A 13194-nucleotide genomic window follows, 5' to 3' on the forward strand; every position below is an offset into this window, starting at 1 on the left:
AAGGCCAACTAAAAAAGAAAAAAATGGTATTAGGTCAATTATGTTAATATGGATCAAAATTTCTTGTGATATTTTCCCCGCCGAAAATATGAAAACAAATTCTCGGGGGAGATAAATACATAATTGAATTCAATAAAAACAAAGTGTTTACCTCCGAATCGCTTCGTCTCCAAAAGACAAATGGCGATTGCAAAGTGCGCACATCACAGTTGTTAGGTATGACAATAAAAACAAACTTACTAATAAGTAAAATATACGAATTCCTGGTAGGAACATTCATTGCGTCTGACATCTTTTTACGCAATTTTAGTAATATTTACAAAAAATGTGTATATTTTACAAATGTTTTTTTTTTATTTATTTAAATCGTTTATTTTTACAGGCTCAGTTACATAGGTTTAAAGGAGCCGAACTCCTTACTGTATTGTTACTAGTATATATACATTTTTCCTTAATTCTAATGTTAATAATATAGGGAATCGATTACTCGCGGTCGACTCGAGTTTAGAAGAGTGACATATTTTCTTCAGGAAAAGGAGGGGATATGAGGATATGTTAACAATGATCAAAACCAATGTTTTTGCTACTAAAGATTTGGTAGCTGCTTCTACTAAACTATTTCTCCAGTGTAGGTGTTACCAATTCACTAGTCATTTTCTACCCTATTATTCAGTCTTCAGAAAACAAACGTGGCGCTGCGCTTGAGTTTAATTTTCATCAGCGCACGCTTGAAGAAAACTCGTATTCTCTCTTGGTGCGAAGAGCACAAAATTCATAAGCACGACAGCGCAAAATGTACCCGGCGCAGAACTCAGATACTAAACATTTCTTCTCACTTGTGTGATGCGCGTCTCATTCTATACACACACACACACACATATACACATCAAATTCTAGCGCCCGCTTTGTCTTCGCTCGTTCTAAGCAGAGCGCATGTGTGCACAAGGAGTGAGAGCTCAACTAGGTACAAAAATCTTGTTGCGCATCAGCACCGAGTTGCATTCTGAAGACTGCTACTAATTATTGATATATCTTACGGGAAAAAAAATTAGTAAGTGCAAATGTCCAACAAAACTACGATTTGTTGGTCCAGTGTTGGTTAAATAATGGTTCACATCGGGATCACGAACATCACTGTCACAAACGCTTTCACGTCACCTACACTTCACTTAATCTTTTTGTGTCTATCATCATTGTCACGGACAGTTGCGTGTAAAAATGAACTCCGTGAAGTGAAAGAGTTCATTTAAGATACATGTCAGTTGCATAATTTCGGGCGTTTGAACGTTATGTCGGTTGCATAATTTCGGACGTTTGAACGTTATGTAAGCAAAATTAATAAGTGTATGAGTTAATATTCCATTTAATTGAACGTATGTTTTAGAATGGCAAGTTTGCGATTATACCTCGATGATTCGGTATTTCAGTCCAACTATTCGGACTCATTCCATGAATCATTTGCTTGGTGCGTCAATTTGCTGAATCAAACGCTGGTTCAAAAATGAGGAGGAATGCTTGGTTGCTCTTGAATAATGTAGTTGTTGAACATATGGGAATGTAATTTTATTTCCTCTTTCTATAAATTACTCTAGAGATAAAGCATGACTATCGTGAGTTTAATAATTGATATCTCGCATACTCTTGTACTCAGCTGTCTTGCTCATTTCAATAGTGAGAAGTATTCAGTATAGGTTAACGTTAGAATCATTTTTTAAGAATCGTTTCTACAATTTTTATGAATAATAATATCTTCTATATCTCAGAACAAATCCGAATTTATCCATCTCATGATCAGTGATCACATAATTTTCATATGAAACATCTGATGAGTTTCAAGGAATTTGCCAAAAGCAGAAAATGATTCAGATTTTCTTTAAACGGATATCAAAATTATGGAATCAGAACTGAAGAATAATTTAAAAATTATTAATTTAAAAGCTTTGCAATGATAGATTCATTTTTTCCTTATTTGAAACTTAAATATTCTTTCATTCAAAGTTTGTCTTCAAAACAATATCGTTGAAAACATCTATTACGTAAAACAAAAGATCAATGGCCTTATTCGATGTAACTATCGTCCTGATTCGGGTCTTGTCCACCAATTGCGAATGTTTGAATTACCAACTCTGCAATGTTGGAAAAACATTACAGTTATTATTTTACATTCAAAATATCAACAAATCAATCATAATGATCGTTTTGGGCCAGTGGCCTCCATTGCCATTTTATGGGGTTGCAACTCTCTGTTAGTCTAATCCTTAAAATAGAAACAAAAATTTTCTATTCAATTAGGGCAATCGAAATTAGACCTTTCGCCATGTTTCAATCGGTCTACGGGAGTTACATTTTTAGTCCTCAATTACATCCCATAGCGCATTTATCGAATCCAAATAAACAAATTTACGTCCTCTGGATACGTTAGGATTTCGTTTTAAAAATGCCACCAAGCGGGTAAATTGCTGTTTGTTTATCTTTCTTTCTTAAAAAGCAAGACAAGTTTTAAAATGTTAGCAAAGAGGCTAAATAGATCCGAAATTAAACTTACTCCATTCCGCGTGACTAGCTTTCACTATCTAAAACAACAATTGACAATTGACAAATATACTTGTTTTTCCCCGTGACGTGACAGTATCGTGATATTCATAATAACACCGAGTTCATCAAAGTTGTCACGACGGATGAACTCTTCCGGATTCTACACACACGGTGGCAGCCGTAATAACGTTGTATCAATCAGTGTAATCAGTGTAACAATCAGTGTAATCAGAATAATTAATTCATATTTTCATTTATTCTATATATCTAGAATACATTTTCAATAACTTATTCTATATATATAATTGCAATAACTCTACTATAATAACTATATACTAATAACACTAATTTTCATGGTAATAATTCTACAAGCAGTGTGAAAACGGGCAGTTGTAATAGCAGCCTCGACCACATTGATTTCATACAATACGTCCAATGGATTGAGGGCTTGGTCATGACTCTATTGCTTTTCTTACTGCACCGCAATGTTTTTCGCCATTTAGGGGCAGGGACAGCTCATTATCAGGCGATCGATGGCACCAGGATGCAGCATACATCGTTCGTAAATATTGGTCTCCCATATCCTGATGAAGAAATACAAATATATCAATGATAGCCGATGAATATGTATTTATGAAACAAATGTATGTTAAATAGATGTATATTTAAATGCGAAATAAAAAATTAAATGCTTAATTCCGAGTTACAAATTGTTTTTTCATAAAGTTGCCCACTATTTTCCAACGTTAAAACCTGAAAATAAATCTTTAGTATAAACTTAACCTTGTGTCTCACTACTTGCCCTGGCCTCCATCGACATTTTTCATTTCATCTGAAGATAAATTGATATTATAATGATAAGTTTAGTGGGAAACTAATCTCGTATCCAGATGTCGACACTGTACCGATGTAATCGCAGATACGTTTCATTCCGTTTCCACCGTGAAGTGTATTCGAAATGTATTCGAGAGTCAGGCCCATAAAATAAGATAATAAGAGTATACTACAAACCTAGCTTTTAAGACTTTCCTCTGCCACAAAAACAATTCCACACACAAAAAGCAAAAAAAATATTGCTGATTGTTTACAAATACTACGGAAAAAAATCCAAGATTGCTGAAAGGCCTTTCTCATATGTCGCTGTACCGTATTGTATTTATCGTGGGTGGAACGATATATCGAAATAAATGTTCAGCTCTATACATTTGAAACGCTTCATCAAGTGAGAGCTCCCAGCAAACATTAAATCGCATAACAAGCGTATATATAACATCATATGCCCTAAATTTTGGCTGGCATATAATGCGCCTAACTGACATATGCATGCAAAAGTGGAGGCCATATACCTACATGGCAAATGCTTACCGAATTTGTTTGGATGAATATGCAACTTTGACCGGATATAATAGCGATTATGTTGAAATTGAATTGCGATCTAATATGAATATATTCATGAATTGTCAAAGCACCAAATACGACTTTTGCCATACTCATATACGATTTATTACAGACATAGAAAAAAACAAATGGCGCAAAATATTTTCGTGAAATATTTATTATAGCCTCACGAATCGCCATTTTTATATATGAGTATTTATGTTTGTAGAAATAATAATTGTTTGATTGACTTGTGTTGGGAGTGGAATATGAATGTTTAAAATGGCACAGATTCATGTTTGGTGAAAACTGCTCCGATGTGGGTTCGAACTCCTGTCGTCTGGATTATCATCCACCTCTCGCGCGGCTATCTGAAATTTAATTGCACCGCGGTTAAAACTTTCGAGTGCATCAGCATTTCATTGGCATTTCAATATGATGTAATATGTTCTTTATTAGGATCTAATATGATTTACTGTTTCATGATTTTTTTCAGCATGCAACACGATTTACTACAGTACTGAATCGATTTAAATTATACGCTTATACGACACACAGACTTTATCAGCGTAATACGCATATGATGCGTATTAAATATATTTTACAACAATGTACATCATAAAATTGGTGGTTATTATACCGAATTGTGACTTAATTTGATAATGGTATATAAAATCGAGTTTTTACATTTTATGCGATTTCAAATATACACGATACATACTTTGATTGATATTACAGTTATTTACATTTAATGCGACATGTCGAGGCACCACTCAGTGTCGCATTAGAGGAGATTGTAACCTGTAATTGGACATTCGTGCTGACAGTGGTCAGTGTCGACGTCTGGTGGCGACTTTCAATTCGGGTTCCGAACTAGATAGTATAATCTCTATTAGATTAAAAAGCACGAATGGAGTTTTAAAATGTTAAACTTTGAATGAAAATTTCTACATTATGTTATTTAATTACTTGAAACACGTATTTTTGACTCTTAATAAACCGATTGTCTATACATTTCGGATATTTTGACTGAAACTTTTCATTATATATAATATGAAATTGTCTTCAAACACAATTTTCGTATGAGATATTTTCACCACCTGTAAAAAAAGTGTATTTCATTTAAATAGAATGCTAATTCGATACGGATAGGTTAACTTTTATTCATAATTTTAATTTTGAATACGTGTTCATTCCGCTTGAAAATTATTTACTATCTTTGACGCTCCCGAAATCGTGAAACAAAGCTCAGTGCCGTCAACGCGAATATCAACAAACACAGCACAAACGAAAAACAGAATGTGAAAAACAAGTTAGAACCAGAAAAGAAAAACAGCAAAATGGACTCAACTTTCGTAGACATTGGTGAAGGATACATGCAAGGAGAATATTTAGACGAACATTTAGAAGATCTACTACCGGCCAACATTCATTCGAGCTGTTCTATTGCTTTAGAACAAATCACCGTCGGCGAAGCTAACAGCAAGCCCGATCAAAATGACCGTCCAGTGAAATACAAGAGACGAAAGTATAATGTCCTCACCATCAAGGATAAGAACATAGTCTGTAAAGGCCTTACCTACAAAGTCATTGGTTTGATCTAGCGAAAAAACTGCACCCGGACGCAAGTCGTTGAAGGAGCGACTGACAATTACACCTTGCAGCAATGCAAGTGGTAGCCACAAATTACCATTACAAGTGCTTGGCCGCGCATCAAATCCTACATGCTTTAAAACGCAAGGCGTGCCTGATGGGATACACTATTTTTCAAATAAGAAAGCGTGGCAAACTAGTGCGACGTTTACTGATTGGTCCTACTCCGTTTTCGTTCCTGAAATCAAACGGAAGGCAGCTGCATAGAACAGACCGACTAAAGCGCTTCTAATTCTAGATAATTGCACCGCACATTGCAGTAAAGATAATTTTCAAGTGGATGACGCAGAAATTCAGGTGATCTTCCTTCCTCCAAATGTGACAAGCATTTTTCAGCCTATGGATCAAGGAATCATCAATGCTTTTAAGGGTAATAATGTCATTACATTTTCGAGTCCAAATTAGTGAATATTATTTTTATTTTTTAGTTATCTATAAATCGAATTTTCTGCGCCGTGTTCTGTTAGAAACTGACAGCGATCGCCCAGTTACAGAAGTTATCAAATCATTTAGCCTTTATTATGCTATTCAACTAGCGACTGATGCGTGGGCCACTGTAACTACAGAAACGATTGTTAACTGTTGGCGTAATCTCTTAAGTGTCAGTCAAGATCAAAACTATAACTCGTTCAACGATTTCACAATTTCTTCACCAACGAGTGACCCCCGCGTATTGCTTTCTAAAGTAGTGCAACTCGTCGATCCAAACTACGATCTGACCGAAGAAGAAGTTCAAGAGTGGCTAAGCAACTCAGACAACATAGATGTAGCGCAAATATATACCGACGAGCAATTGGCCAAGTATATTGCCTCTGGTGGTGACTTTTTCGAGGCGGACCATGAAGAGCAAGATTGCGATGCTAACGAAAGTGCTGAGGGTGATCTTAGTACTTCGGTTATATGTACTCTTGGAGCAGTCAATCCGAAAAACGCAATGATTATAAGAAGGTTATCAGCATCATGGATGTACTCAAAAATGTTCTTATTGCTGTTGGTGATGACCATAAATTAGTGGAAGTCGAAAAATGGAAAAACGAACATGAAAATGAAATTATTCGCCTTCTTGACGAATAACAATAGTGAATTGTAATTAAGTATATGGCATGATAACAAAAATACAAAATGATTGATTGTAACACCATAAATTGTTTTGATTGGAAAAATGGTTGAAAACACTCCCATAAATTTATCGTGAAAGGCTTCAGTCAAAATATCCGAAGTGTATAGACAATCGATTAAATAAGAGTCAAAAATACGTGTTTCAAGTAATTAATTAACATGATGTAGAAATTTTCATTCAAATTTTATTATTTTAAAACTGGCTTCGTGCCTTCTAATCTGATATAGATTACACTATCGAGTTTTGTCCCAAATTGAAAGTCGCCACCAGACGTCGACACTAACCACTGTCAGTGCGGATTCACCTCTGTCCAATTAGATGTAAACATGTCCAATTAAACGTGTCGCATTACAGGTATGTCCAATTAAAAAAATGTCGCATTAAATGTAAATTACTGTATATGCGATTATGATTTATTCGGATTTCTTGTAAGACTTGGCACGTGCGAAATTATACGATTTAATGTTTGCTGGGCTGAGTCGATCACCTATTGCTGCATAATCATAATTATATTTACACATTTTTGGTAGTATTCGATTGCATTTATTAGTGTTTCAATTATTAATTATGTGGAATTTTATACTTGCATTCACACTTCTAGCGATATGATTTTGTTCCACCAATCTAGTTCGACCTTGTCCATAACAAATAATGGAAGTATGATTAATTCGGGCACATTGTGAAGAGCTGCATTGAAAAATATCGCGAAAGAGAGTATATCGCACGTGATTAAAAGCCTGTATTGTAAAGGAAGCACAAGAGAATGTCAGAAAAAAAATTGTTGAAAGAAAGAAATACAGAATTTTTGTATTTTACAGACATTTTTTTTTTCAAACATTATAAAAAAAATCTGGCATCTCTGCACTGAAGAATATTCGAAAAACAACAATAACAAAATTGAATTCATTGTCAACTGTCATTTGACGCCTCCTTTCAAATGTAGATTTGCTACCAATTCGCGTTGACGGCGGAATGGTGTCGACATCTCGATGCGACATTAGTTTGTATGAGGCCAACTATTCTCTATCAGATTAGTCGATCCTGAGGCAGTTTTAAATTGCTAAAATTTGTATGAAATTTTTTTCTTTGCGTTATATACCTTCTAGAATCACGTTGTTCTGACCCTAATTTAAACTATTTTCTATGAATTTTCAGATATTCTCTCCAAAACTTACCATTACAATGTAAAATTATCTTTAGACACAATTTTTGTATGATATTTTTTCACTACTTGCAAGCAAAAGTGATTTTAATTTACATGGAGTACTAATTTGATTTGTAAAAAATAATATTCATTCATAATTTTATTTTTAAAAGTGTGTTCATTTCTTCTGCAAACCCATATTGTCATGCCTACTCCCCCATTTCGTAATACAAAGCTCAATGCCGTCAACACGGATACAAGAATTGTTTCTTGTTATGATCTGGTTATGATTCGCTGCATTTTTATCTCCAATCAACAGGTTCCCCCTCGTTACCGGTTTACTGTGGTCTCTCTTATGGTTTTAATATTCTCACTCACCCGATTGTATTTCACGGCTTCAACCGTTCGATTCCTTTCACTTCCATTGTCGTCTCTAGTGTAGGTTCAACTGTCGACGTGTACGTATTGTTTAATTTGAAAGTTCTTTGCCACAATCGTTTTATTTTTAAACTTCGACGCAAGGGTCAAACCACTTTCTGCGGTGATTGATTACGCATTAAATTACGCCTGACAATAAGACTGCGCGCTTGCAGAAGGGTGTACAAAATGATCAGAGTACTACAGAGCAGAAGCCTTCCGCTGGGAGCGAACACCGGTCCGCTGCTGCTGCGGATGCTCACTTCCGGTGCTCCTGTAGGGAGCATACTGCCAGCATTGCCACTTCCCAAGCTGGAGGACACAATGAACAAACTGCTGCGGACAATTGAGCCCCATGTGAACCAGGAAGGGTACGCGAAGAGTAAATCCTCGATCGAAAAGTTTATGGCACCGGGTGGGGTGGGTGCGCAACTCCAAAAGCTCCTGGAGGAACGAGCTGCCAAGAAAAAGAATTGGCTTTCGGATTGGTGGCTGCAGTCCGCCTATCTGGAGTATCGCGATCCTGTCATCATTTATTCCAGCCCTGGGTTGGTGTTCCCGAAGTTGAGGTATACCGACGTGGATGGACAGCTGCAGTATGCAGCTAAAATCGTGTTCGGTGCGCTGCTGTACAAACGGATGATCGACCGGGGCCAGATCAAGGCGGAAATGATGGGAAAGGCTCCACTGGACATGTCGCAGTATAAGAAGATTTTCGGTACCTGCCGGGTGCCGGGAAAGCCGGCCGATTCGCTGCTATTTGCGCCGGATTCGAGCCACATTGTGGTTGCTTCTAATAACCAGTATTTCAAGGTTGAAGTCGGGAATTCGGATAATATTATTGGCGAGGGGAAACTGTACGAACAGTTGAGACTGTGCTATGAAATGTCACGCCAGAAAACGGAACCCGTTGGGATGTTCTCGGCGCTTCCGCGTGATAATTGGCACGAAGCGTACGGAGTTTTGTGTGCCGATCCAACCAACCGAGAAACACTGAAAGCCATCCAAAGCTCACTGTTTGTGCTGTCGTTGGATTATGAAATAGGGAATCCATCCGGAGACGAAATAGTCGACGCATGCCACCTATTGATCCATGGTGGTGGATCGAGAGCAAATTCTGGCAATCGTTGGTACGATAAAACACTGCAGCTTGTCGTGGGTCCAAATGGGCTCAACGGTTTAACCTACGAGCATTCTCCCGCCGAAGGGCAACCCATCGCAGTTCTAACGGATTTCATCATAAATCACATCGCCAAGGGCGACCAGGAGGGATCCGTGCGGGAAGTACCGGCTCCGCAAAAATTAAGCTTCAATCTGTCGCACCAAGCACAAAGCTTGCTGCAGAAAGCCGCCGAAAGGCACGACAAACTGATAAGCGATCTGGACATGAACTATCTGCACTACACCGGTTACGGTAAAAATTTCATCAAAGCCCAGAAAATGAGCCCCGACAGTTACATCCAGATGGCGATCCAGTATGCGTTCTACAAGCTTCATCGCGTCCCGGGGGCGCACTACGAATCGGCCCAGACGCGTATGTACGAAGCCGGCCGAACGGAAACCATTCGCTCGTGCTCCAACGAATCGATCGCGTTCGCTCGGGCAATGATGGACAGTGGTCTGGATAATGGGGGGAAAATCGCAAAGCTACGATCGGCCGTCGACGCCCACAAGGGTTATGCTGCGAAGGCGGTGCAGGGCTTCGGTGTGGATCGTCACTTGCTGGGGCTCAAGTTGATCGCGAAGGAGCACAACATCGGTCTGCCTGAGTTGTTTAAGGACGCCGGCTTGCTCACCAGCCAGCACATGCGACTGTCCACCAGCCAGGTGGCCTCCAGATACGACGCGTTCATGTGTTACGGGCCGTTGACGGCGGATGGTTACGGTTGTTGTTACAATCCGAAGGACAACGATATGTGGTTCGGTGTCTCGTCGTTCAAGTCGAACCAGATTACGGATTCGAAAATGTTTAGGAACTGTCTGCAGCAGGCGCTGGACGAGATGTTTGAGGTGCTCAGTAAGGGAGCCAAGCCGGCTAGCAAGCTGTGAGAGTTGGATTTTGTATGTTTTAGTATCAGTTACTGTTACTGTTGTGATAGACGAGATTGTATCGTAATGATGAAAGGTGATGGTTCCTTGAAATATACATTGTTTTATTTGAGATAAATTTCATCAGTTCTGTTGTTATTACTGATCGGAAAAATAATTCAAACATATGTTTTTTGCATATGAATTTCGTAGGCTGATTGGATAGCGTTCGTTATATCCGTAATTTCCACAGGTTGCAAAATGATTTGATGGAATCTATAATGAGTTGGGGTGAGAAAGAAACCCGTAAAGAAGAATCAATTTTCGTAGGTGTAAACTGATCGCGCTATTAATCTGGTGCCATCTGGACTTGATAAATAATGCACATTCGGTCGTTTTTCGTTTTTTCTAGCTCTCTTTGTCTCTTGATCTCGTCGATGGAACATTTGTGATTTACATGTAGGATATACTCTGAACCAGCGGTACTCAACCTTTTTTTTCATAGGGACCACAAACACGTGTTAGGATGGGTTTAGACTAGTGTTATATTCGTGTGAAGAAATGAGATTTATAGAAATCGCATCAACCGTTTACACTAGCGCGAACTTATATAATGAATATATTCATATTTTCGGTGAATTTATTCACCTCAAATAGAACTGCATCCAACTTTAGTGATTTCTCACCAGTAGAGAAATTCACTAGCGTTTACATATGCCTGAATTTATTCTATAAATTTTAAACATATATACCTCGAAGAAGTGTATCATATATATTCTCACCCGTTTACATCTATTTTCGGGTGAATCAATCCATCTATAGCTATAGCTCTCCCCGATGTAAACCAGCCATTAGTCATGGTGTCGCGGATCGCAGAAAAAAAAATTATAGGAGGTGGTGTCGAAGATACGACCGCATTGTTGACGTAGAACTACGCTGTTATTTTATAAAAGTCGCTTGTTATTATCATTCTATAATGCTGTGAAATTTTAGAGACAACTGCTTAGTAGAATAATCTCTGAAATGTTTTTTTCATTGTAGAATCAGTTGACGATAATTGATTGATGATTCACTCTTGCCCTCGCAAAACAATCGTATGTCGCAATTTATTTCATGTCAATGCATTGAAAATTTACCTCTAACGCTATTCCGGTGGCCTTCTTCGCAATTGACATAGACTCGGCTACAGTCGATTATATACATGTTGCACCAGCACCATTATTCCACATCTCATAACTACATCAATATATGTTTGGCACCGCGTGGAAACAACAACAATGACAACACTTGCAAGTATCAAATATAATACCACATGTTATTTAGTATTGCCTCAAAGGAATCGCACCTCTAGGCATCGTTCGTACAACGTAAACCAAGCGCCAAACAAGCATTCGCCATAGCATGCATACAGAGCCATACATTGGTGGCTTGAAACTACTAGGAATATAAACACTTCTCATCATTTTGCGCTATTCTCAAAAGAAACGCTTCTGTTAATATTACTGGCCTCGAAAAAAGTTGCATTGCTTTCTCATGCTCGAGAGAAGCGCAGCTGTCACCCTTAGTGGAAGAAGTTTTGTTACTGGCAAGCGAAACCTAATCACATACAAAATTCCAGAATGACATTTACTTTCTTGGTGACTAAACAAGCGAAATAAACTCTTTTTGTTAATAACAACCTCGAAAACAGTAGCAATGCTTCATTATGATCAATATTAGCGCAAACGCAATCCTAGTTGAAGCCAGTTTTGCGACTGACACACGAACCCAAATAACTTGTAACATTTTGGTATTCCCCAAATAATTTTTTGGCGCACAACCTTAACGTCTGCTTTCCCATAACGTCAGTTTAATGCATTGATGCATTCTCAAAGGCACCAACGAAGCCCTTATGATGACGGAAAACAAACAATGTTAACTGCTTGGAAAAATACTAAAATATGCCAAACAGCTTGTACTCTGCTGTAACACCCATCGATGCGAATTCGCTGATGAGTTTGTCAAGAGCGGCCGCCTTCACCACCAGCGACCGACGCGCCGAAATCGCCTACTTCGCTTTTGTTCGATGCGTGTCACACTCGCGAAGGGTCAGTTCAGTGCGAGCGCTTTTCACTGCACCAACATCGCGTGCGTCATTAGATGACGCTTGCCTCGAAATTTTATTGCCCCTGGCAATGCTTTCGTTTTTTTCAGGGCTCGAGCCTGCCTTCCTCTTCTTCTTGCTCATCACACACTATGCGAAGCCTCCAATTTATGACGCGAAAAGAAAAACACACGATACGAATAACGCGAAAAACGAACAGAAAAACCAAACGACGATATCCAAGTTGGATTACCACTGGTGGGGTCCAATCTTAGATCGAAGCGCAGCGAAAGCAAAGTGAACTGGATTGCTCAACAGTCCGATGCCGAATGAAATTTGCCGCAGCGAGATCCACTGTTTATACTCTAGGCAAGTATTCCCCTTCATTCTTCTTCTTTTCCTTTGTTCACGTAGACTTTAAATCCTCCGATTTCCCTTTCGTTGGTCGTCGATAAGTTGCTCGTTATTGACAGCTCTGTTCGGGAAAGCACACAAATATACAGAACAAATGTATGGGAAAATGGAAACGCTTAAAGTTTTCATGAATTTTAACCATTTACAAACCAGAGGATTCTAATGTACAGCATATTAAACAAATCTTACGGAATTTCCGATTCGTTTAGTATGTAAATCGCCAAAATCCGTTCACGACAAAAATAGTTATTAACGTTAACTTTATTTCATAAAAACGTGACCTGTTTTCTGATTTGGCACCCTTAATGAAAGACGTAGTTCTACGTCAAAAAAAAACAAAGTAAAGTAGGGTGATGTCCAAGCCACGACCGCATAGAACTACGAGAACAAACATTAAAAAAAGGGCCTGGCCGGGTAAGGGAG

At 38.3% G+C, this 13194-nt stretch overlaps 1 protein-coding gene across 1 annotated transcript; it reads left to right on the forward strand.

Annotated features, from left to right (window-relative positions):
- Window positions 1-8149: 8149 nt before the first annotated feature.
- Window positions 8150-10418, forward strand: LOC129769898 (carnitine O-acetyltransferase). The gene has a single exon (XM_055772425.1). It carries the CDS (start codon window positions 8436-8438, stop codon window positions 10293-10295), a length of 1860 nt encoding a protein of 619 aa, XP_055628400.1. The 5' UTR covers window positions 8150-8435; the 3' UTR covers window positions 10296-10418.
- The last annotated feature ends 2776 nt before the right edge of the window (window positions 10419-13194 follow it).

Source organism: Toxorhynchites rutilus, chromosome 1 (assembly GCF_029784135.1).
Source record: "Toxorhynchites rutilus septentrionalis strain SRP chromosome 1, ASM2978413v1, whole genome shotgun sequence".
In the NCBI taxonomy this organism is placed as follows: Eukaryota; Metazoa; Arthropoda; class Insecta; order Diptera; family Culicidae; genus Toxorhynchites; species Toxorhynchites rutilus.